Source organism: Hyperolius riggenbachi, chromosome 7 (assembly GCF_040937935.1).
Source record: "Hyperolius riggenbachi isolate aHypRig1 chromosome 7, aHypRig1.pri, whole genome shotgun sequence".
In the NCBI taxonomy this organism is placed as follows: Eukaryota; Metazoa; Chordata; class Amphibia; order Anura; family Hyperoliidae; genus Hyperolius; species Hyperolius riggenbachi.
Genome location: NC_090652.1, coordinates 43,897,176 through 43,923,669, shown reverse-complemented (window position 1 = coordinate 43,923,669; position 26,494 = coordinate 43,897,176). Strand labels below are relative to the sequence as shown.

General features: G+C 42.8%; 1 protein-coding gene across 1 annotated transcript; it reads left to right on the top strand.

The window, feature by feature from the left end:
• The first annotated feature begins 1,215 nt into the window (after nt 1-1,215).
• LOC137525498 (perforin-1-like) lies at nt 1,216-25,215 on the top strand. The gene is made up of 4 exons (XM_068246618.1): nt 1,216-1,247; nt 15,168-15,717; nt 19,166-19,541; nt 24,072-25,215. Exons 2-4 carry the CDS (start codon nt 15,179-15,181, stop codon nt 24,783-24,785), a joined length of 1,629 nt encoding a protein of 542 aa, XP_068102719.1. The 5' UTR covers nt 1,216-1,247; nt 15,168-15,178; the 3' UTR covers nt 24,786-25,215.
• The last annotated feature ends 1,279 nt before the right edge of the window (nt 25,216-26,494 follow it).

Below are 26,494 nucleotides of genomic sequence, written 5' to 3'. Positions count from 1 at the left end.
ATGACTACATGGCGGTACAAAGCATGCTATCCGCACGCTTTTTGTCCTCATGCAAGGCCTAGGTTGTTGTGTCTCACAAAGCGTGGCCTTCTCCTCCTGCGCCTCCTCCTGTTCCATCACGTGTGCTGCTGCTGGGTTAGCGTTGCCGCATGGTCCCTGTTTATTGAACCACTTATCTTTATTACATTTATGACTGCATGGTGGTACAAAGCATGCTATCCGCACGCTTCTTGTCCTCATGCAAGGCCTGGGTTGTTGTGTCTCAAAGCGTGGCCTTCTCCTCCTGCGCCACCCTCCTCCTGTTCCATCACGTGTGCTGCTGCTGGGTTAGCATTACCGGTCCCTTTTCCTGGAACCTCTTATATGTATTACATTTATGACTGCATGCCGACAAAAAGCATGTTACCTGTGCAAAGAAAACAGACATTTCCCGCATTTAAAAGACAGTTTTCCCTTTGAAACTTTAACATCGATTTTCTCAAAAACTATAAGCTCTTTTTGCTAAATTTTTTTTCCTCTTGTACCCACTCCCAAGGTGCACATACCCTGTAAATTTGGGGTATGTAGCATGTAAGGAGGCTTTACAAACCACAAAAGTTCGGGTCCCCATTGACTTCCATTATGTTCGGAGTTCGGGTCGAACACCCGAACATCGCGGCCATGTTCGGCCTGTTCGGCCCGAACCCGAACATCTAGATGTTCGCCCAACACTACCCCAAACCAAGAATAGAAAAATGTGGAGTTCCGCTCGATGCTCCAAAAATATCAAATTCTTTATTAATTCAGGTCACACAGGATAAAAAAGTTCGCTAACATGTTTCAGACACGCACTGGTCCTTAATCATAGCTAATGGCTATGATTAAGGACCAGTGCGTGTCTGAAACACGTTAGTGAACTTTTTTATCCTGTGTGACCTGAATTAATAAAGAATTTGATATTTTTGGAGCATTGAGCGGAACTTCACATTTTTCTATTCTAAGTTATGAGAAAGAAAGAAAGAAAGAAAGAAAGGAAGGGGTCATTTTACAATATGTGTAGTCATTTAATTGGAAGATATTTAAACCTCTTACTCAGAGACCCACCTGCCGCAATACGAGATCTTATCTAGGAAACCACAAACCTTTTCATGTGGGTTTGATCTTTTCCTTTTGCAGTTTCATATATAGTATATATATAGGTAGAAGTGACTCTGCTTTCAGCATTCTGGACAGAAGCAGAAAAACAGTGGCAGTCGTCATCATTGCTGGTAAGTTTTAAAAATGTAACTATATTGTCTTCAACCACTTCACTAACATCACACACTTCTCAACTCGGGATGATGTGTTTGTTCCTTCATACCACAACTCTTGTATAGGTTACTCCAGATGTATTATCTTACCAACATTAAAGAGGGATGAAACCCAGCAGTTCTTCTTTGCTCTAAAAAATGATTTACAGCATATTATTTACTACCACCATTTTTTTCCCACAGCATTCAAAGGGTTACACACAGGACTTAAAAGTTCAGTACAGAGAAATCTGGACCCATCAGAAGTGTAGATAATGTTTTCTTGTGTTTACTTAATTGTATCAAGTGAGGAATGTGACACATTCTCTGACTGTGCAGAAGCTCCTGGACACAGACAGACACTCAAAAGAATTTCTGCCTTCAATACATAGTGAATAAAACCAGTTATGAATAAAAAGTCAGCTCACAAAGCAAAAAACTGTACTTTTGGGAACTTGTAATTTCTAAATGAATAATAATATTTATGCTCAAATGCAAATATGATAACCGTATGGCATATAAAAAGTAGGAAAACATGTCTTTTATTGAATAGTGTGTCAGGGTTTTATACTGCTTAAATGTGTACGTATAAATGTAGCACATATTTTCTACCTATTCAATGTGTCTCATACATAAGTGGCCACAGGCCATTATCACTGCGTCTCATTCAGCAGTGCCACAAATGAAAATTAGAAAAAATGTAAATGGTGAAAAACTACAATAACATTATTATTAATATTCAGTATTTATATAGCACTGGTATCTTCCACAGTGCTTTTTATATAGTCACGTTATTTCTCATCCTCATAGAAGCTCACAATCTAATCCCTACCATAGTCATAGTCTAATGTCCCATCAAATTATTGTTATGTATTTATCTAGGAATGACATCTTCTGCAGCACTTTATGGAGTACATAGTCATGTCACTGACTGTCCTCAGAGGAGCTTACAATCTAATCCCTACCATAGTGCAAGTCTAATATCCTACCATATTATTATTATGTATTTATAAAGCACTGACATCTTCTGCAGCACTTTACGGAGTACATAGTCATGTCACTGACTGTCCTCAAAATAGCTCACAATATAATCCTACATAGTTATAGTCTAATAAGGAAAGATGAAGACCGGCACCATCCAGTATTAATAGCTCTTAGAATTTATTGGCAAGACATCTTTGACATGCAAAACGACGTTTCGGAGGATGATCCTCCTTTCTCAAGTATTATTATTATTATGTATTTATATAGCACTGACATCTTCTGCAGCACTTTACAGAGTACATAGTCATGTCACTGACTGTCCTCACAGGAGCTCACAATCTAATCCTACCATAGACAAAGTCTAATGTCCTACCACATTATTGTTATGTATTTATATAGCACTGACATCTTCTGCAGCACTTTACAGAGTACATAGTCATGTCACTGGCTGTCCTCAGAGGAGCTTATAATCTAATCCCTACCATAGTCATAGTCTAATGTCCTACCATAATATTATTATATATTTATATAGCACTGACATCTTCTGCAGCAATTTACTGAGTACATAGTCATGTCACTGACTGTCCTCAGAGAAGCTCACACTCTAATCCTACCATAGCCATAGTCTAATGTCCTACCATATTATTATTATGTATTTGTATAGCACTGACATCTTCTGCAGCATTTTACAGAGTACATAGTCATGTCACTGACTGTCCTAAGAGTAGCTCAGAATATAATCCTACCATAGTCATAGTCTAATGGCCTACTATATATTATTATTATTATTATTATTATTATTATTATTATTATTATTATATTTATATAGCACTGACATTTTCTGCAGCACTTTACAGAGTACACAGTCATGCCACTGTCCTAAGAGAAGCTCACAATCTAATCCTACCATAGTCAAAGTCTAATGTCCTACCATAGTATTATTATGTATTTATATAGCGCTGCCATCTTCTGCAGCACTTTACAGAGTACATAGTCATGTCACGGTCCTAAGAGGAGTTCACAATCTAATCCTACCATAGTCATAGTCTAATGTCCTGCCTTATTATTATTGACAATAAGTACATAGTCATGTCACTGACTGTCCTTAGAGGAGCTCAGAATCTGCAGGCCTATACACAAACCTAGAGGATTATCTAGGACTTTCTATGGTGCATCTGCATGAGCACCAGAGGACAAGGGGTCATGGTGCGGCTGCACGGCCCGCAAGGGTCTATGTCCACCACTGCTTGGAGCAATGTTCTCTCATTGATAGTTATCATATGACTTTAGATAGTACTGGTTTATTGCTCTCTTGATTGCTAAGTTACTTAAATGTAAAGTACTGCTATATAACAACTCAAAATATATGTGTTGGCCCTTTCCAGATAAAATGATACCATATGTCTTATTTGATTAGATAGTTAGTAAAGCATTACCCCCACACTAAGCTCCTACAACTTGGTAGAGCGATGCATCTGTACAGCATTTGTGCTCCAAACTGCAGCCCTAATGATCGTATTCAATCTCTCTGGGCGACATTGAAGGTGTGCACACATCTGAAGCCTGGGTACAGGTGACATGAGGGGTTAATGGGATAAGCAGGGGTCAACACTACATGCAGAAAAAATACTTTAAATTTTTTACACTATGAGACAGGGAGCGCCCTTATTAAAGTCCGCATATGGATGGGGAAAGCCGCACCGTCATCGCACATATACTTAAAGTCAATGAGCCGCTATGTTTTGTTTATTTATTTATTTGTGTTTTCACCACACACAAAAACAAACAAACAAAAAACAAACAAACTTCTGTTTACTTTCCACACACCAAGCTTGTGCATATTTCTATTGCTAGCACAGGATCATCATGTGTCCAAAGACAATAAATGTGGCAAAAAATAGAATTACCGTATATTCCGGCGTATAGGACGACTGGGCGTATAAGACGACCCCCCAACTTTTCCAGTTAAAATATAGAGTTTGGGATATACTCGCCGTATAAGACTACCCCTCTTCCAATGTACACCAAATAAAAATAAAAAAAAATATCATGTACTGGTGCTGTGTATGAACAGATACTGGTGCTGTACTGTATGTCTTACCCAGTATATAACAGTATATAGTCAATTGACTGGTTGCATTGGTCAACTCTCCATAAGTAGACTGGTCAGCTCTCCTTGTCTACCTGTTTATCAGAGCGGTATGGAAGAATATAGATTGCGCTCCCTCAGCAGGGAGATCTGAGAGGCGGTAACAGGATAGGGCGTATCACCCGGCATCAATGACACCCGGCGTATAAGACGACCCCCAACTTTTCAGAAGATTTTCAAGGGTTAAAAAGTAGTCTTATACGCAGGAAAATACAGTAAGTCAAATGTGAAGTAAATAATAGCTCAGCTCCATCCATTTAATGCAGGTAAAAGCTAAATTCTAGCTCACCCTGCAAGGACAAAACTACAAAAAAAAAAAAATAGCCTTTGTGTATGTCCATCTAACTCCAACCCCCCACCCTCCTCTTCTTTCCCCTTTGCATCCAGTGGTGGGACGACATTTTTTCATCGAGATTCACATTTACGCATCGTAATCCTAATGCAAAATTTTGGGGGGAAATCGTAATGGATTTTGTTTGTAATAGTAATATTTCATAATTTTGCGTTTTGCTACCAAAATTGGTACATATGTTAAGGAGAAGATTCGGTACAAGGCAGAACATTTTTCAAAAAGACATTGTAGTTTTTGAGAAAATCGATTTTAAAAATGCAAACTGTCATTTTTCAAAGTTTAAAAACCATTTTTCTTAGCATTTTTAAAATCGATTTTCTCAAAAACTATATGGTCTTTTTGAAAAATTATTTTTTACCCTTGTACCCACTATTCCCTTTAACATAGGTAGCAATGTTGGTGGCAATAGTATGTATGGGGGCTTTGCTATTAACCTCCAAAGTCGGTACAAAATTACGCAAAATTTGTATGCAAAATTACGAATGACTACGAAATCAATTTTGTTTGCAAAATGTACGTGAAATTTTGCGGAATCATATTTTTGCTGATTGTGATCATCACTATTTGCATCTTGAGTTAGGACCTAAGGCTCATACACAGGTCCAACAATCTGCCTATCTTTCTTCTAAACTTGGTTTGTTGGAAGATACATGGGCGTGTGTACGGCTGGCAAACTACAAGACAACCAACTGATTACAGGTTGTTTGCCAGATCCCACCGGTGGATCAACCTGTCCAACTTTCATGCAGGTTGGCCACATGTGTACGAGGCTAATTTCTGAGGCAGGAACACACTTGACTGTTTTCGTGCGCGTTTTCTGCACAGAAAAACTGAGAACTCATGTTAATCAATGGGCTAGTTCACACTTAGGCCTGGTGCACACCAGAGGATTTTTTCTGAGCGTTTTGAGTTTTTAAATCTGCTGCTTATGTTATCCTATGTGTCTGTGCACACTGGAGCAATGAGGTTTTGTAAAAAAAAACCATAGCACTACATTGGGAAGAGCTTTTAGAGGTTTCAAAAGCTCTTCCCAATGTAATGCTATGGGTTTTTTTACAAAACCTCATTGCTCCAGTGTGCACAGACACATAGGATAACATTAGCAGCAGATTTAAAAACTCAAAACGCTCAGAAAAACTCCTCTGGTGTGCACCAGGCCATAGAGAGGTTATCTAGCTTAGCAATGGTTAGCCAGGGTGGATAAAGAAGTCCAGAAGGGGGGGAAGTCTGAATGAAAAGGACAGGTTACCCAGGGTCAACTACAATGAAGAAGTCAGCCAGAGCGAGGGAGAGGGGGAAGGGGGGAGGAAAGTAAGGGTAGAGGGGATGTAATCATAACTAAGGGCTGTTTCACACTGTGCTGACTCTGCGGCATTTGTGCTGGAATCTTTGGGTATCGGCAAATCTTTAGAGCAGTGGCTCACTATGGGAGCATTCACACTGCAGGGTTTATAGTTTCAAAAGTGCTTCAAATTTTGGTGTAGTCAGGATGGAAAAATTACCCTGTATGGAGGGTGTGTGTGTGTGCGTGCGTGAGTTTGTATGTGTGTGCATGTGTGTGTGCGTGCGTTTGTGTGTGTGTGTGTGCGTGCGTGTGTTTGTGTGTGTGTGTGCGTACGTGCATTTGTGTGTGTGTGTGTGCGTGCGTTTGTGTGTGCGTGCGTGTGTGTGTGTGTGTGTGCGTGCGGGCGTGCGATTGTGTGTGTGCGTGCGTGCATGCATTCGTGTGTGTGTGTGTGTGTGTGCGTGTGTGTGTGCGTGTGTGTGCATTTGTGTGTGTGTGTGTGTGTTTGTGTGTGTGTGTGTGTGTGTGTGTGTGTGTGTGCGTGTGTGTGTGCGTGTGTGTGCATTTGTGTGTGTGTGTGTGCGTGCGTTTGTGTGTGTGTGCGTGTGCGGGCGTGCGATTGTGTGTGTGCGTGCATGCGTGTGTGTGTGCGTGTTTGTGTGTGTGCGTGTGTGTGTGCACGCATGCGTGCGTTTGTGTGTGTGTGCGCGTGTGTGCATGCGTGTGTGTGTGTGTGTGTGTGTGCGTGCATGCGTGCATTTGTGTGTGTGTGTGCGTGCGTGCGTGCGTTTGCGTGTGTGTGTGTGTGCATTTGTGTGTGTGTGTGTGCCTGTGTGTGTGTGTGTGTGTGTACAATATTGAGGTGGACATCAGGATGCAGGGGGCAGTCAGCGTGGAGAAGTCATTTAGGGTGGGAAGGAGAAAAGTGAGGAAGTAAGGAGCAGACAGAACTGAGGGGTGTAGTTAGGGTGGAGAGGATCAGCCAGGGTGTGCTGGTAGATAATAATAGTAAAGATTTGGCAGTTACAGTGATGCCATAATTAAAGGGACAGTTTAGTGAAAATTATTATTTTCCATTAACCCAATATCAGTTATTTAATAAGGCGAGCATAAGTTTCTCCATAAACCTGGTGTTAAAAAAAAGTAGATGATAACCCTAATTCTGGTTTTCAAGACAGCTGAGCTGCATCATTAGCATGCTAAGCGACAGACTTCACTGAGGCCTCCTTTCCACGGACTGTTGAGCTGTGTGCTCAGCAAGCAGTTACCAGGCTGCAGTGAGCAGTTACCAGGCAGCAACAAGCAGTTTCCAGGCAGCAGTGAGCAGTTGTGAGAGTTTGAAAGGCATTTCACTGCCTATCAACAGTTCGTGGAAAAGAGGCCTTATAGTAGCAGACACTGCAGCTGATTATAACAGCTGGCTCACTCACTACAGAGAGCCGTGCTGTTCTCACATGTAACTAGCTAAGTAAGTAAACAAGCAGGCTGCTAAGTAAGTAACTAATTAGCAGCCTGCTTTATCTATTTACTTAGCTAGTCACATGTGAGAACAGCACAGCTCTCTGTAGTGAATGAGCCAGCCGTCATAAATCAGCTGGAATGTCTGCTACCATCAGTGAAGTCCGTCTCTTAGCATGCTAATGACGCAGCTCAGCTGTCTTGAAAACCAGAATTAGTGTTATCATCTACTGTTTTTAACACAAGGTCTATGGAGAAACATATGCTCTCCTTATTAATTAACTGATATGTGATTAATAGATAACCATAATTTTCTCTAAACTGCCCCTTCAATGTGCAGAATATAATCCTCCCATCTATTAAATATTAGATAGAAATGTGCAGAGAATGTAGTATCCCAGCACTCAGGTTTTGCTGGTGAGGCGGACTGGACTTATCTATGTCGTGTTCAGCTTGCTGCAGTGCATAGATGAACCTATATGGCGTGATCAAGTCCCATATGTACACATGTGTTGATCGAGCCGAGAAAAAGAGGGGAGGACTGGCACTGCTGTTTAAAACTTTACTCAAAAAACTTAAAAGCGCTTAAGCTGGAGAAGCGCTGTTCTGATCGCTTGCTGAGCGCTTGTGATTGCTGAGCGCTTTCTGAGTGCTTTTTAAAAATCACTCCCATTCACTTTCATTGAAATCACTGTAAAAATCATGTAAAAATCACCCCTTACGCAATTTGTGCGATTGCAGTGATTTTTATGTGATTTTTACAGCGATTTTAATGAAAGTGAATGGGAGGGATTTTTAAAAAGTGCTCATAAAGCACTCAGCAATCATAAGCGCTCAGCAAGAGCTCCGAAAAGCGCTTATAGTGGGGATCCAACTTTGCATATGCATTCTCTTCATAGAGCTATGAGCCGTTGGTTGGGCGCCAGGTGGGGGGGTCTCAACAAACCTCAGTTTCGTGTTGCTGCCAGTAGTGTGAGATGGACATTTGCTAAACCCCCCCCCCACTTGGCGTCCACCCAGCCGTACTTAGCTCTATGAAGCGAATGCAACTGTAAGTGCTTTGAAGTATTTCAATAAAGTTTTGAAAAGCAGTGCCAGTGCTCCCCTCATTTTCTCTGCTAAATATTTGCTAGCCCCAGGCCCCCTTCAGTCTCCAGGCCTCACTGCAGGGGCGATAGTTATGCTAGCGTCACCATGTGCTCCAAAGCTAACACACATAGGGCTTGATTTGCAAAAGCGTGATAACTCCGTTATTACACCTAAAAGCTTTGCACGTGCAAACTAGGGTGCTAAGTAGTTTGCACGTGCAAAGTAGTTGCTGTTCGCATGCTAAGTTTTAGCGCTCGTACCGTGTAATACCGTTCGCTCGCTAACACTTAGTACACGAACAGCAACAACTTTGCGTGTGCAAACTACTTAGCACCCTAGTTTGCACGCACAAAGCCTTGAAATCAATGGAGCTTCGACCGCACAGTAATAGAGTATGTCAATGTAATTATGAATGGTGGTTACATTAACATGTACTGTAAAGCAGCGCTCGCAAAGGCTTATGCGTGCCGCATAATGAAGTATATACAGTGGTAATCAATGTTTTAAATTGCGCTCGCATGATCTGTACGGACTTCGCATGCTAACTATCATTATCCCGTGAAGTCAGTGAAGTTTACAGACTTTGTATGCTAAGCGTTTGCGCGCAAAACTTTACGTGCGCAAACTCTGACGTGCATGTTAGCACGTGCAAAGCATGTTAGCAGGTGCAAAGTGGTTTTTCGCTGGCATGCTAACACTTTGCACACTTTAGTGAATCAAGCCCTTAGCAATCAGTTATAGTTCAGAGAGTGCTCCCATACAGGGTACATTCTCTATAACCTGGTTAAGTTTACTGGGCTTTACCCAAACCCCTTAATGCGTTATATTATTTGAGTAACTCACATTTTACACACAATGCCTAGGTTAGCAGTTTGTGTAAACCCCAATTAAGTTTATGTACAGTGTCTACACACATAAAGTTTACCGAGCCATGGCGGATAAACCTCACAGTGGCAGCAGACTACTGTTTTGGGTACATGTCGGTCTCCCAGCCACAAGTGTAACTGATGATGATCACATTCCATGTCTGAAACAGCTGTTTATTGTCCCTATAAGTGCATCTTCTGAGCTATAACTGATTGCTATGTGTGCTATGTGCTCCAAAGAAGGTACGGGATGAGCTATCTATATATATGTTACGGCCAGAACCCGAAGTGTGGCCACTTCTAGTTCTGGCCGGCCACTTCGGGTTCTGGCCGGCCAATGCGCGAAGTGGCCGCAGCGCTGCGGCCAATGTGAGAAATGTTTTGTTGATGCCGTCTCGCCGCGGCCAAATTGATGACAAACTTGCTTAATTTTAATGAAATGTAGCCGGCGGCAATGTCATAGATGAAGCCGCCGGCTTTCGCGCACTGCCTCTCCCCGATCCACCCTCCCTCCTCTTCCCGCCTCCCATTATACATAGCAGCCGGGCGGGGACATGCAGCCGGAGAGTCGTTCGTCGCGGCAGGGGAATCCTGCCGTTCCTGCAGAGCGGGTGCTGGCAGAAGCGATGTCTGCAGCCTCCCCCGCTCTGCTGCCCCTGCTGCGACGAACGACTCTCCGGCTGCATGTCCCCGCCCGGCTGCTACGTATTGTAATGGGAGGCGGCGAGAGGAGGGAATATGGGGATCGGGGAGAGGCAGTGCGCGAAAGCCGGCGGCTTCATCTATTCTATGACATTGCCGCTGGCTACATTTCATTAAAATTAAGCAAGTTTGTCATCAATTTGGCCGGGCGAGACGGCTGTAAACATTCCATTTCTCACATTGGCCGCAGCGCTGCGGCCACTTCGCATATTGGCCGGCCAGAACCCGAAGTGGCCGGCCAGAACTAGAAGTGGCCACACTTCGGGTTCTGGCCGTAACATATATAATAGACTAAGTGCCTCAACCTTCAAGCAAGAAGAAGAAGTATCGCCCTGCCCTCAGGGCCGGTTCAAGCAAGAAGAAGGGGCTGGTCCAAGCAAGAAGAAGAAGTAGTGCCATATCAAACCAAGGGCGAAGAGGGATAATTTGCATATTCAGTAGCAGTGCATTGTGGGTAACCACAAATGTTCACTTATAGCTGAATTATTGCAGATTTGCTTCTGTTTTAAGAAGGCAAATTACACCAAGCTTTTAGTAGGAGGTCTTTTTGGTCCATTTTATCCCCCTATACATTCTTAGTAGTGTGGGTCACCCTGAGCTGCTTGGTTACTCTGTTGTACTGGTCCAAGCCCTATCTCATACAGCCATATCAATCCCTGCTGTGTGTACTGATGAGGAGTAAAAGTTTGAAATAGGCTGTTATGTGTGGGTTTGCTATGCCTTTGTAAAATGGAATGCTATAGGCTTGCAATACACCAACGATTCTGGACGCTTGCTTAACTTACGAAGGGTGAAAATAAATAATTTGCACATTTAGTAGCAGTGTATTGTTTGTGGGTAACCACAAATGTTCACATATAGCTGAATTATTGCAGATTTCCTTCTGTTTTTAGAAGGCAAATTACACCAAGCTTTGATTTTTTTTTTTTTAGTAGAAGGTCTTTTTGGTCACCTTTATTCCCCTATACATTCTGAGTGTTTGGGTCACCCCGAGCTGCTTGGTTACTCTGTTGTACTGGTCCAAGCCCTATCTCATACAGCCATGTCAATTCCTGCCATGTACTGATCAGGACCAAAAGTCTGAAACAGGCTGTCACATGTGGGTTTTATATGGCTGTGTAAAATTTAAAGCTATAGGCTTGCTATATACCAGTGGTTCTGGATGCTTGCTTGGCTTGCTAAGGGTGAAAAGGGATAATTTGCATATTTAGTAGCAGTGCATTGTGAGTAACCACAAATGCTCATTTATAGCTGAATTATTGCAGATTTCCTTCAGTTTTAAGAAGGCAAATTAAACTAAGCTTTGCTTTTTTTAGTAGGAGGTCTTTTTGGTCCCTTTTATCCCCCTATACATTCCGAGTGGTTTGGGTCGCCCTGAGCTGCTTGGTAAGTCTGTTGTACTGGTCCAAGCCCTATCTCATACAGCCATATCAATTTCTGCCATGTACTGATGAGGATCAAAAGTCCAAAACAGGCTGTTTACATGTGGGTTTGATATGACTGTGTACAATTTAAAGCTATATGCTAGCTATACACCAGCAGTTCTGGATGCTTGCTTGGCTTCCCAAGGGTGAAAAGGGATAATTTGCATATTTAGTAGCAGTGCATTGTGGGTAACCACAAATGTTCACTTATAGCTGAATTGTTGCAGATTTCCTTCTGTTTTAAGAAGGCAAATTCTACCAATACAGTGGGTGGCATTGCAGGAAGTGACGACAGTCGAACGCACGCTGGAACGCTGAAGAGGTGAGTCCTCCCCGCTTGAGGCCTCTTACTAATAGTGGCGGCTGCTGCTGAGCTTAAGCATGAGGGGGAGCGCACATGGGGGACCCAGGTGAGGGAGGGGGTTCCTGCTGAGCTTAAGCTGGAGGGGGAGTGCACACGGGGGAACCAGGTGAGGGAGGGGGTCCTGCTGAGCTTAAGCTGGAGGTGGAGCGCACATGGGGGACCCAGGTTAGGGAGGGGGGTCCTGCTGAGCTTAAGCTGGAGGGGGAGCGCACATGGGGGATGCAGGTGAGGGAGGGGGTTCCTGCTGAGCTTCAGCTGGAGGGGGAGGGGGGTTTCTGCTGAGCTTCAGCTGGAGGGGGAGGGGGGTTTCTGCTGAGCTTAAGCTGCAGGAGGAGTGCACATGGGGGAGCCAGGTGAGGGGGGGTGTGACCCCCCCCCCCCCTGCCGCTGTGCCCAGTACCCCCTTCCTGCCTTCTACCCCCTTATGCGGCGTATGCTACGCCGCGGGTCGGCTAGTCATTTATATTTTTACATCTTGTAAATGCATGCAATAGAACTATTATTTACTTAACTGTGGACTTAAAGGGAACCTAAACTGAGAAGGATATGGATTTTTCCTTTTAAAATAATACCACTTGCCTGACTCTCCTGTTGATCCTGTGTCTCTAATACTTTTAGCCACAGCCCCTGAACAAGCATGCAGATCAGGTGCTCTGACTGGAGTCAGACTGGATTAGCTGCATGCTTGTTTCAGGTGTGTGATTTAGCCACTACTGCAGCCAAAGAGATCAACAGGACTGCCAGGCAACTGGTATTGTTTAAAAGGAAACATCCATATCCCTCTCAGTTAAGGTTCCCTTTAAAGAGAAACCGTAACCAAGAATTGAACTTCATCCCAATCAGTAGCTGATACCCCCTTTCCTATGATAAATCTTTTCCTTTTCTCAAATGGATCATCAGGGGGGGGGGGGGGGGTCTGTGTGGCTAATATTGAAGTGAAACCCCTCCCACAGTGTGATGTCAGGACCCTGACAGTTTCCTGTCTGTGAACCTCATTGCATTGTGGGAAAAAGCTGTTTACAGGGCCATGGTCCTGACAGTTTCCTGTCTGTGAACCTCATTGCATTGTGGAAAATAGCTGTTTACAGCTCTTTCCAACTGCCAAAAAAGCAAGCAGCATCTCCTTCCACTGACATCACCTGCCAGCAGTAAAAATGTCACCATATGATGTCAGAATGTAAATCAGGTAGAGGAAAGATTTTACAATGGGCAAACACTGACTAAATCATTTATATATAATTAATTCTACTTTTGCCACATTTAGTGTTTTTGTACACATGAAGATTTTTAGTAATAACAAAATAAAATTGATTTATGAAACTGTTTGTGCTGTTTGGCCCATAATATTGAACCAGATCATTTTGGTGGGCACTCTTCCCTATGCTGTGCCTGACCTGGATGCCACCATAGACATAATGTTATTACCCATGGGCCACAGTCAATAGAATATAATGCCAAAATGATCTAAATTATTCTTAATTGTCAAATTGTTCTAAAAAGATCAAATAATACAATACAATACAATAATACAATAACGTTTCTATAGCGCTTTTCTCCCATAAGACTCAAAGCGCTTAGGCTCTCTCCGATTCAGTAATTGGTAGTAGAATGAAGTATTCACACAACAAAAGTTATATTTCTGCAAATGCCAAACTGAACAGGTGGGTTTTCAGTCTGGATTTAAACATGTCCAGGGATGGAGCTGTCCTGATCTGTTGAGGTAAGGAGTTCCAAAACGTAGGGGCAGCATGACAGAAGGCTCTGGGACCAAAAGATTCCAAGTGGACTCTGGGTATGATGAGATTATTAGAACCTGTGGATCTGAGAACGTGGGGATTGCTACGCAGCTGCAAAATATCTTTCATGTATCCAGGGCCCAGATTATTCAGGGATTTAAATGTCAGTAGGCCGATCTTGAATAGGACCCTCCATTCTATAGGTAGCCAGTGAAGGGAGTGCAGGACTGGCGTTATGTGGCAGTGACGGGGTTGGTTGGTTAGCAGTCTGGCAGCAGTATTCTGTATCAGCTGTAGGCAGTGCAAGACCTTTTTTGGAAGGCCAGTGTAGAGAGCATTACAGTAGTCCAGTCGGGATGTAATGAAGGCATGGACTAAGGTTGGCCGATCTTCTGGGGGGATGAGGTGCTTGGTTTTTGCAATATTCTTCAATACTGTACTGTACATGCATACAACATTACTATTTGTGAGAAGGTCAGGGCCGGATTTACCATAAGGCACTGTAGGCATGTGCCTACGGGCACCTGATGATGGAAAGGCGGCTCACTCCCCTCACTTAGTGCCTCCCTCCTTCCTTCCCTATTCAGATTCCCGAGCACAGGGTAAATGAGATTTTAATCACCCAGCTCTCAGCATTCCACTGATGAGATCTCCCTTCAGTCAGGTGCACCTCTGGCTACCTAATTCTAAGGGACACCTGTAGGCACAGACACGTTCAAGGGAAGTAAGGGAGAAGTGACAGCTGGTAGGTTCATGGAGAACAAAGAAAGGACATCTGTGCCTATAGGCTCCTTTGATGTAAATCCGGGCCTGGAGAAGGTTAAAGCGAAATATAACCCTTCATTTCAACTTTGCTCTAAAACATTATTTACAGTATATTATATGCAACCAGCATTTTTTTTTTACTAGACCAGCATTGGAAGGGTTACACAGGGCTTTGAAGTTCCTGGAGATTTCTGCAGACGCATCTGAAGCTGAAATAGATACATTTTGTTTACATAAATGTATCTAAGTGTTGAATGTGACTCACTCTCTAAACTGAGAAGGAGCTTGGAGGACAGCCAAAGAGTGTGTAACATTTATCAATAGATACATCTAACTAAATAGAATGTAACAATCTGAACTTCTGCATATCTCTCCACGGAACTTGAAACCTCTGTGTTTAACCCTTCCAATGCTGGTCTAGTAAAAAAAAAATGCTTTTTGCATATAATATGCTGTAAATAATGTTTTAGAGCAAAGTTGAAATGCAGGGTTATATTCCGCTTTAAAGAAAGTTCAGAATTTTGCTGATTTGGCTGACTCACTGATGTTCTTTGAGGCTAGAGGACCCTGGAAATCATACATGATCCAAAAAACCTGGTCTGTATTTATTAAAAATTGTGCACCACTTAATGGTAAACATTTGTTACAGGTAGGGATACATTTGGTAACTGTCCATATGGTAACTGTCCATACACCTTAACATATATGTATTTTGTTTTTTTAAGGGACAGATATAATGAATCAAATCCTGCTCATTCTCCTTGGGCTCCACATTCTCCAGCAGACATCCTCTACAACGCCTCCAGTGGTCACATATGGGTGCGAACCAGGTACAAGCGCGGTCTGCAAAAAGGCCAAGTTTGTTCCTGGTCACACTCTGTTGGGAGAAGGAGTAAATATTGTGACCATGAAGACCACTGGCTCTTTCCTTCTTGACTTGCAGAAAACTGGTAAAACTTGTACCCTTTGTCGCAACCCACACAGCAACAACGTCCTTGAGAAGCTTCCCAAAGCCCTGGTAGACTGGAGACCTGAAACCTCCTGTTCCAGGAATGTCGTTAGCTCGTCATCTGAGTCTACTGTGTCACTAGCCAATGAGGCAACTTCTTCTGTACAGAATGACTGGAAGGTTGGGCTGGATATTGAAATTAACATGATGAAAGCAAATACAGCTGTTGGTGGCTCCCATTCCAATATGGCCAAATTTGGCAACAGTAAAAAGCTCACCGACAAGTACAACTTCCTCAGCCATAAACTGGAGTGCTCATACTACAGGTATTTATCAGTGGCTCAACATAAAATACAGTATGTGTGAGAATCCTTAAAAGGGAGCTATCATTCTGAATCTACGCATACACAGTAATTGGAATCAATGGGTTCTTTGTTATTACGAATGTGTAGATATTTTATGGGCTCGATTCACAAAAGGGTTTGAACTCAGCATGCATAAAAGCTTTGGGTGTGCTAAATAGGGTGCTAAGCAGTTAGCACGCCATGGGCTTGATTCACAAAGCCGTGCAAACAGTTTAGCACGGGTGTGCTAAACAGTTAGCACGTGAAGTGCTGTACGCGGACTTTTGCGCGCGCAAAGTGCCACGATTCACGCAATCGCGGCACTTTGCACTCGCAAAAGTCCGCGAACGGCACTTCACGTGCTAACCGTTTAGCACACCCGTGCTAAACAGTTTGCACAGCTTTGTGAATCAAGCCCCTAAAGCTTTTATATATTGGGCTTGATTCACAAAGCGGTACTAACAGTTAGCTGGTGAAAAGCCCTTTATCACGCCTAAACTCAGTTTAGGCATGATAAGTTTAGGTGTGATAAGTTTAGGCGTGATAAGTTTAGCACCAACTGGGTTAGCACCGCAGTGCACAGCTGATCAAAAGTTTTGCGCTAGCAAAGTCTGGTGCACTTCGCATAGAGTTTAATGGCGCTGCTTTGCGTGCGGGACTTTGCGCGCGATCTAAACTTATCATTCCTAAACTTAGCACGCCTAAACTGGCTTTTCACCAGCGTGGTGCAATGGTTATCACGCCTAAAGTCTCTAACTGTGTTAGCACAGCTTTGTGAATCGAGCCTATTGTGTGCAAAGTTTAGCGCTGCACGCAAAACGTTGCACTGGGTGCGACTGGACGCACCCAGTGCAACGTTTTGCGTGCAGGGTGCCCCTAAAATGTTGCATCGGGTGTGCCCGTAACGTTGCACGGTGTGACGTTTTGGGCGCACCCGGTGCGACGGTTTAGTCACACCCGGTGCGACGTTTCGTGCGCAGCGCTTGAACTTTGCATGTGCTAACTTAGCATGCAAAACTTTACACATCCTAAACGGCTTTAGGTGTGTTAAGGGGCTTTTAGGCGTGCTAAGTAAGTTAATACTTGTTTGCTTGCTGGTGTTTTAAAATGTTATTTCCCACAATGCAACAAGGTTCACAGAAAGGAAACTGTCATGACCCTGGTGCTGACATCACACTGTTGGAGGGGTTTCACCACAATATCAGCCATACAGACACCCCAATGATCTATTGGAGAAAAGGAAAAGAAAAAGAAAAGATTTCTGTGGCAAAGGGGGTATCGGCTACTGGTTAGAATGGAGTTCAATCCTGGGATATTAAAAATGATACATGCCTGGGGTTTCCTCCAGCCCCTTCAGGCTAATCGCTCCCTCCCCATCCTCCTGCACAGCCTGGATACACCGCTATTCGGACCCGTATAGTCCTTCAGTCGGGGCCAGTCAGAGGATGCACAGTCTGGCTGCGCACTCCTCTATCACTCTCCCGTCACTGGGAGCGTTCTGTACCTGCCCAGGCACAAAACGCTCCCAGAGATGGGGGGTGCATGCAGTATGCCCCAGACGGATGGAGTTAACAGGCCAATTAACAGAGGATCAAGGTGGTGCAGGAGGAAGACGAGAGAGCGATTAGCTTGAAGCGGTTCGAGGAAGCCCCAGGTATATACAGGATCTTCTCAAAAAATTAGCATATTGTGATAAAGTTCATTATTTTCTGTAATGTACTGAAAAGCAATAGACTTTCATATATTTTAGATTCAAATACACACAACTGAAGTAGTTCAAGCCTTTTATTGTTTTAATATTGATGATTTTGGCATACAGCTCATGAAAACCCAAATTTCCTATCTTAAAAAATTAGCATATTTCATCCGACCAATAAAAGAAAAGTGTTTTTAAAACAAAAAAAGTTAGTCGAGAATCCTTTTGCAGAAAGACTGCTTCAATGCGGCGTGGCATGGAGGCAATCAGCCTGTGGCACTGCTCAGGTGTTATGGAGGCCCAGGATGCTTCGATAGTGGCCTTAAGCTCATCCAGAGTGTTGGGTCTTGCGTCTCTCAACTTTCTCTTCACAATATCCCACAGATTCTCTATGGGGTTCAAGTCAGGAGAGTTGGCAGGCCAATTGAGCACAGTAATACCATGGTCAGTAAACCATTTACCAGTGGTTTTGGCATTGTGAGCAGGTGCCAGGTTGTGCTGAAAAATGAAATCTTCATCTCCATAAAGCTTTTCAGCAGATGGAAGCATGAACCCACTTTTGAACCAGAAACAGCGGCAGAAGCGCCTGACCTGGGCTACAGAGAAGCAGCACTGGACTGTTGCTCAGTGGTCCAAAGTACTTTTTTCGGATGAAAGCAACTTTTACATGTCATTCGGAAATCAAGGTGCCAGAGTCTGGAGGAAGACTGGGGAGAGGGAAATGCCAAAATGCCTGAAGTCCAGTGTCAAGTACCCACAGTCAGTGATGGTCTGGGGTGCCATGTCAGCTGCTGGTGTTGGTCCACTCTGTTTTATCAAGGGCAGGGTCAATGCAGCTAGCTATCAGGAGATTTTGGAGCACTTCATGCTTCCATCTGCTGAAAATCTTTATGGAGATGAAGATTTCATTTTTCAGCACGACCTGGCAATATGCTAATTTTTTTTAGAAGATCCTGTATATATGTATATATACACACATGTATTTTTTTTTTTATACCCCCTCCGAAATAGTCACTTAATCAAAATGAACAGAATCCCTTGAATTAAATATATGGGTTTTATCCTAAATGAACTCTTTTCCAGGGGAGTCTAGGAGAGATATGCTGGCCACACTTGTAATAGGAGAGAAGGAGTTCAAGAGATATATTGGCTCCACTTGTTTTGGGGTAGAAGAATTGGGGCAACACTTGTTTTGTTGCAGAAGGGGGGAGGTCCAAGGTGGCCACATTTATTACCTGAGGCTGTTTACAATGGCTTATATGACTCCAGGGTACACCACAGTGAAGAAAGTGGGGAGGCCCCATCAACGTTTTGGTGGGGGATGGTGCGTGATTTGTAGTCAGATCACCTGTCATATCATGTTATCGAGACCCGAAGGAGGATGTCCGCATACAGTGCCATTCCGTGCTGGAAGAGGAGACTCCAGTGTCCGGATCAGGTAATTATCAAAGTGGTCTTATCGCTAATCTGGATGGCAGGCCAGGCCGCATACAATTTTAAGAAAAGGGGGGAGGGGGGGCAGTCCAAAGGTTAAAATCCGTAATGTTCTACTAACTCATTATTGATCAGGGCATAGTTTGGATTTGATTTAATTAATATTTAATGTATTAGCACAATTAACAAGGAAGCCTCCATGTAAAAAAAAGAGGTGCTTTTCTAACCCAAGAATGATGTTCTGCTGGATATGGTGTACTTAGGATGTATCTAATGTTGTGTGTCTGTTTTCTCTTTTAGTTTCCATTTGTCTCCCAGTGCTCCATTAACCTCACACTTTGCCAAAGATCTGAAGAACCTTCCAGCTACGTACGATGCAAAGACCAAAGGCACATACAAACGCCTTATAGCACAATACGGTACACATTATATCACCCACGCAAAGGCCGGAGGTCGGATTGAAGAGATCACAGCAGTCAGGGCCTGTCAAGTCACTTTAGACGGCATGACTGTAGATGAGGTCAAGGATTGCCTCAATGTTGAGGCTAAGATTTCTGCTTCCTCTATAGATAAGTCAGCAGAGTTTAATTCTCAAGTCCAGCACTGCAAGGAAAAATCAAAGAACTCAAACCATGGGGATAGTTTCCATCAAAGGTTCAATGAACGGATCTGGGAGGTAAGTTGTAAAGCTGCAAATCATTAGCGTGGTCACAACCTAGACCTCACTGCAATACCCATCCTATTGCTTCAAGAAGGTCATGAAATTGCGTAAATGGAAAAAAGTGTCTGGTGATTTGGGAAGAGGATGAAGCACATTGTAGAATATCGGAAATGTTACCAATATTTTACTGACATAGGCTGACATACTGCTGGGTATTTTGTTTGGTGGGGGGTGTTTATGTTTATGCATTGTACATGCTTTTCACTTCCTGATGAAGCCCTTCAGGGTGAACCATGTAGAAGTTTGTGAGTAGTGATATTGTATATATTTGCACCTTTTGTCTTTACACAGTGCAGTTGTAGTATACCCTAGGAAGCCGTAGACTGACACCCAGCAACAGGTGTGCAGTACCTGAGATACCTATATCAGGACATTCACCTGGCTGCCGCTTGGCCGGCTTACCTAGTATAATGTATAAATTTATATCCTACACGTGAGTGGGATAGCCTATGATACACTGACCTATGATACACAGGGAAGGTGGGGGACAAGCAAAGATGTTTTATTGACCTAGTTTTTTTTATTGTAAATAAAGTATACTATATTGTTAAGTGTTAATTTAGGGGCGTCCAGTGGACCATATTTTGTACATCATTGTTCTCTAGTATGCATTTCAGACAATTTCCATCCCAATATTTTACTCCACTAACCTAACGCTCACATAATCCCTCCCCTACCTATATCTAATACTAACTACCCCCACCTACATCTAATGGTGCCCATACATGGTACAATTGTTTTCACCCAATCTTATCATTTGTATGTAGTATAAGCGTAAATTAAGTGAATATACTGAAAGGATAATTTAGGCAGTCCCATTATATTACATAGAAATGGTAAGATTGGATGAAAAAAATTGTACCATGTATGGGCACCATAACACTAAGCTCATCTACACTGTAGCTTCCACCAAGAGCCCGGTGCCACCTCGCTGCTTGCCTAGCTGAACATTGAGTGACTATACAGGTAGTCCTCGGGTTAAGAACGCTCGACTTACGAACGACCCGCCGATACGAACGGACAGATACTGTCGCGATGATGTCATTTTTCCGCGTGGGGGAAGTTTGAAGAAGCGACTTCAAACTTCCCCCAAGTGCCGGCGCATGCAGCAACAGCATTAGACTCACCTCCGAACGAGTCCAACACTGTCTGTCCTCCTCTCGCAAGCAGAGTGGGGGGACAAATGGAGGTACAGAAGAGGGACAAATGGAGGCAGAGTGGGGGGCAAACAGAGGTACTACGGGGGAGACAAACGGAGGCACATGGGGGGACAAACAGAGGCACAGGGGGGCAAACAAGCACAGGGAGGGACAAACAAGCACATATGGGGTACAAACAGGCACAGTGGGAGCAGTGGCGTAGCTAAGGAGCTGTGGGCCCTGATGCAAGTTTTACAATGCCCCCGCTCCCCCTAGCAATCTATACATAACAATTGATACGGTGAACCAAAACCTGCCAATGGCAACTACAGTGTCAGAGGTGCAAGAAGGGGATGGGGAACAGTTTGTTAATGGTTACCACTATTCATAGTATCTATGAGGTGATTATTATGAGCAAAGGACCAATAGAGAGCTAATACTGCAGTTGAGGGAGGGCCCTTCGGGGCTCCTCTGGCCCAAGGGCCCCCGATGTGGTCACAACCTCTGCAACCCCTATTGCTATGCCCCTGAGTGGGAGACAGAGAGGCACGGAGGGGGAAACTGGAGGCAAAGGGGACACATAGGAGGCAAAGGGGGCAGAAACGGCATAGGGTTCCGACTTAAAGCGGAATATAACCCTGCATTTCAACTTTGCTCTAAAACATTATTTACAGTATATTATATGCAACCAGCATTCTTTTTTACTAGACCAGCATTGGAAGGGTTACACAGAGCTTTAAAGTTCCTGGAGAGAACTGCAGACGCATCCAAAGCTTACATAGATACATTTTGTTTACTTAAATGTATCTAAGTGTGGAATGTGACTCACTCTCTCTGACTGAGAAGGAGCTGGAGGACAGCCAAATAGTGTGTAACATTTCTCACTTGTTACATTCTATTTAGTTAAATGTATCTATCTGAACTTCTGCATATCTCTCCACAGAACTTTAAAGATCTGTGTGTAACTCTTCCAATGCTGGTCTAGTAAAAAAAAATGCTGGTTCACATAATATGCTGTAAATAATGTTTTAGAGCAAAGTTGAAATGCAGGGTTATATTCCGCTTTAAGAACGGATTCAGGTTAAGAACGAGCCTACAGTCCCCATCTCGTTCATTAACTGGGGACTACCTGTAATATAGCCTAGTATCTATTAGCCAAGCACCACTGCTACATGCCAGCCCAAGCTCAGCTATGCAATAGCAAAACTCTGGCTGGACTAACCACCACAATAATCGCTGTTATTAATTTTTTGGCTATGCAATAGCTGAACTCCGGAGCCCAAGATACATACGCGGTGACACTATAGCGACAATTTGCATTGCAGCTTATGACGGCTCCCAAATTACCAGGTGCACATTTGGCCCATTTTACCTGGTTTGATAAAATTCTTGTTAGTCCTTAGAAATTCCATGTTTCCATGGAGTCAATGTGATTTATCAATTCAATCTGATGTAACTGGTGAGTTTCAGACTCCTAATATGCACCCATATCTTCTTATATACCTCAACATGAGGTCTGGGTGTCCTGACGAGTCGTTGGATCACGCTAAACAGCTGTTGACACAGACTTTTTCTTACCTTTTGTAACCTGTTTTTGTACTGTGCTTGAATAACAGAATCCTGTTTTTGACTTACGGAATCCGCATCTCTTTTGTGATATACCTCAACATAAGATCACAATAAAGATCATAGCCACACACCATACATTTTTTTTAAATATTTGTTCAATTCAAGAATAGCAATCCATTTTTCTGACTGATTGTAACAATTAAAAAATCTGACCAATGTACCACACACCTATGTTACATTTTTCCCCAATCATGAATAAAATAATTGAAAGCTCATGGATTGGAACTGTACAAGTAATTGACAATCCATCACACACCATACAATTCTTTATAAAGCTGGTCTGAAATTTCCAACATGTCCAATCTCCAAAAATCGAAAACAAAAAGGGAAATTCAATCAGATTTCTTGATCAAAAACAAAGAAAAGCTCTCATTTTTTCGGGACCACTGATCAAAATTATTGAATTAGCAAAAAATTGGATCTTTTAATTGTATGGTGTGTGGCCACCTTTAGTCTGTGACACTGAGACTGACACTTCCACCACACCTCTATTTTCAGTTTAGTGATGTCAAACGGTGTATCCACACACTGCGTCACCCTCCACCAAACCAGTATAAATTGCAAAAAGTAAGTCTACTGGGCATACTCATGGGAGGAGAAAATTCCATCTGAAAATGTTAAACTTCTAAGCAGAATTTCCTCTATTGTGAACATATTTTCACAACTTTGCACTAACCATAACTAATCTTATGTTGTTTAGTGCAAAAAAAATGCAATAAATTACAATTTCATGATTTTACAATGCAGATTTGAAATCCAGAACATTCAGAATTTGTTTGGAATTCCATGTGCAATTTCAGAATTTCATCGGTTTACAACTTTGGCAATTCTGACCATGGCTAATTTTTATAGCATTTCAGTGGATCCTGTCTCAGCTCCAGATGCACTGAAAGTCTAAGGTCACATTATCGACACTGGCATCTGGACTTGATGTGATCACTCCCTGCTTGATGATAGAATCCATAAAGTTATAATAAATCAAAATGTTTTAAATTGCAAGCTTAGTAACTTAGTAACTCAATGTAATGGGGTTTTTCAGATACCATGTTATTAGATAGGACTCGGACAAGCACAAAAAAGTCCACCACAGGAAAGTGGCCTGTAGAACATAATACTTCCAGGATTAATGACTTATAACAAATATGACATGACATTGGGTTCAAAGCAGCTCTACTGAGTGGTGGAGCATCAGTTATTGAGAACATCATTAAGTAAAACTAAAGCTAACTTAAAAAAAAAGCTAGTTGCTCACCTATGCAGAGGAAAGGCTCTGGATCCCTTAGAGCCTTCCTGGTCCTCTCTCCACACCCTCGGTCCTCCATAGTCCTGCCCATCAAAGTGATTTAACCCACTGTTCGCGTACGCCTTTGGGAGTCCTCACGTCCCCGAGTGCCAATAAAGGAGAGTGGGTGTGTACTGCACACACTTGAGTGAGTGCTCGGGAATGTGCAGTATAGAGCCACCTGTCCTCAGAAGCATTATGGGTCAGGAGCGCTTCTGAAGCCTTTTTAGGACAGCGGTGGTACAGGGCATGGAGAGAGGAATGGGAAGGACCCAGAGCCTTCCCTCTTCATTTGTTTTTCTTTAGCTGGTTTTACATTTGCTTTAAACACCTTAGTTGGAACAGTTTGCTTGTTTAGTTATTAGTAGAACATTTCTTCAACGGTTTTACAAAACATATAATGACTTTAATTACTTTTTTTTCCTCATTTCATAGGTAAAAGGAGGAAAAGCAACATTTGACCTCCTTTCAGCTGGTAAAGAAAAGAGTACAGAATTTCAGAACTGGATGGAAAGCCTCAAGACTGATCCAGGTCTGGTGTCTTACTCCCTGGACCCCATCCACAACTTGGTGAAATTTGCTGGTCCCCAGAAAGAGAACCTTAGGCTTGCAGTGGGTGATTACATAAAGGAGAATGCACTACAAGAGAACTGCTCCTGCTCAGGCCACTCGTCTCCCAGCCATGGAAGAGAATGTTCCTGCATTTGTCCACCCACTAAACACACAACATCTGATTGCTGTCCAACCAAAAAAGGGATAGCCAAACTCCATGTGACCTTCAAAGAAGCCACAGGACTGCGTGGTGATCGCCTTACGAAGACTGATGGCTATGTGAAATTTAAGTTTGGTTCTGATGGTACAAGAACACAAACCATCTGGAATAATGACAATCCAAAGTGGAACGCTGTTTATGAATTGGACTTTGTGGAACTTGCAGCTAATGTGAAATACACAATTGAAGTGTGGGATGAGGACAATGGATATGATGATGACCTCCTTGGGAAGTGTGAGAAGACGCTGACTTCTGGAGATAAGCTGGAAACCTGTTACTTGAATCATGGAAGCTTCACCTATTCTCTGAGAGTCCTTTGCTCCACTTATCTTCACGGCCCGCTCTGTGAGAACTATGGGCCTGTCTCACCAAAATAATTATACCAACTGGTGAAAATCACCCCCCTTTAAAGAGGAGCTGTCATCCATACTATCTCAGAAAAAAAAAAATGAATACTTGCTCTACTTACATAAAATATGTATTGCACTGTCCACGTTTTGATATTAGTAATTTTAATATTGTAATAAAAGAGAAAATCCTTCTTAGCATTTTCCATCTTGACTGTATCTGTCTTGGAGCAAATCCTGATGTCATTTCCTCCCTTACTCTCCTCTGCCTGATTGTGTATGCATTGCCCGCCCCACTCCCAGTCTCCAGACACTCCCACCCAGTTCTGCAGTAGGAAGTGCATTGTCATAAATCAACATTGTGCTACTCTGTAGAGCTGGTTTAATTGTATGGATTGGATTTCAGAAGCTGCTGCTGGGGCAATAAGTCATTTTCTCAGCTTCTCAGCACAAGAAATGTTGGCCAATCAGAAAGGAACAGAGGTGTGGGAGGGGAAAACGGGAGGGAAAGAGGCTTCAGCCAATCAGGCTGCATTAGTTATGTCTGAAGGGAATAACTATTAGAAGGGGAGGAAAGTAAATAAAAAAAAACACAGCATGCATTGCAACTAAAATTGCAACTTTATTTGGCTGGCAATGTACCAAATAACACAGAAAAAGGGGAAGTCCCAAAGCTCAACCGTGTCAATGATATCAGTACCAGGGAGTCAACCAGTCAGCACCTGGATCCATTAAGGTGCAAATCCATTAGACCAACACAGAAAGAAGGACTGGGTCTCCACCTGGATTTAGTGCAATTGTAGCAAAATGATTTTATTCCATAGCAAAAAAGCACACAACGTTTCGGCACAAGGCCTTTGTCAAGTGTTACCAAATACAACAAATATCCACATATATATAGCAATCAGCATAAAAAAAGAGACACACCCAACAAGAGTGGGCGGGCACAGCAGCTTAGTAGAGAAAATGGCCAATAATTTAAAGTGACAGTACAATATATTAAATTCTTTACAAAAAACACCTTAAATTAAAATCATCATTAAGTCCATTGGGAGCAAGAGTACTTAGCTTATCAATCCATCTGCTTTCACGTCTTAAAAGGACAGTCTGTGAATCGACGTTAGCAGCCGAAAAAACTTTTTCCAGGACGCACCATCGCAGATCACTCACGGTATGATCGCATTCATAAAAGTGTTTACCTATAGGAGAGTCAATTTTTTTGTTAGGGTCATCAATATATTTCCTATAGAGTCTAATGTTACTACGATGCTCATTAATGCGTACACGTACTTCCCGTGAGGTCTGTCCCACATAGCCTATGCCACAAGGGCATTTCAGGAAATACACAGCATTAGTTGTCACACAGGAGAATTTTCCATTCACTTTAATTTTCACTCCCTTCATAGGATGGCATACATAATCTCCTTTAATAATACTGGAGCAATTTTGACAGCTGAGACATGGAAACGTTCCCAGCTTTTTTGGTAAAAAGGTTTGTCTTGTTGGAGCAGTATGTTTCACATCAGCCCTTACTAACATATCTTTAATACTCTTGCCCTTTCTGTATACAAAAGAGGGAGGGGTGGAAAAAACCTTAGACAACATTGAGTCCGCTTGGTGGAGACCCAGTCCTTCTTTCTGTGTTGGTCTAATGTACCAAATAACAGCCAGGGGACCTCGGGAATGATCTTCTATGGAAGGAAAAAAGTAAGCGTGACTTTTAACTTTTGGATTGCTTG

Excerpts from the sequence above, each read along its gene's own strand:
- LOC137525498 (XM_068246618.1), top strand. The coding sequence starts at position 15,179 with ATGAATCAAATCCTGCTCATTCTCCTTGGGCTCCACATTCTCCAGCAG. Across the intron at positions 15,718-19,165 it reads CTGGAGTGCTCATACTACAG|TTTCCATTTGTCTCCCAGTG; the intron begins GTATTTATCAGT and ends TTTCTCTTTTAG. Across the intron at positions 19,542-24,071 it reads TCAATGAACGGATCTGGGAG|GTAAAAGGAGGAAAAGCAAC; the intron begins GTAAGTTGTAAA and ends CTCATTTCATAG.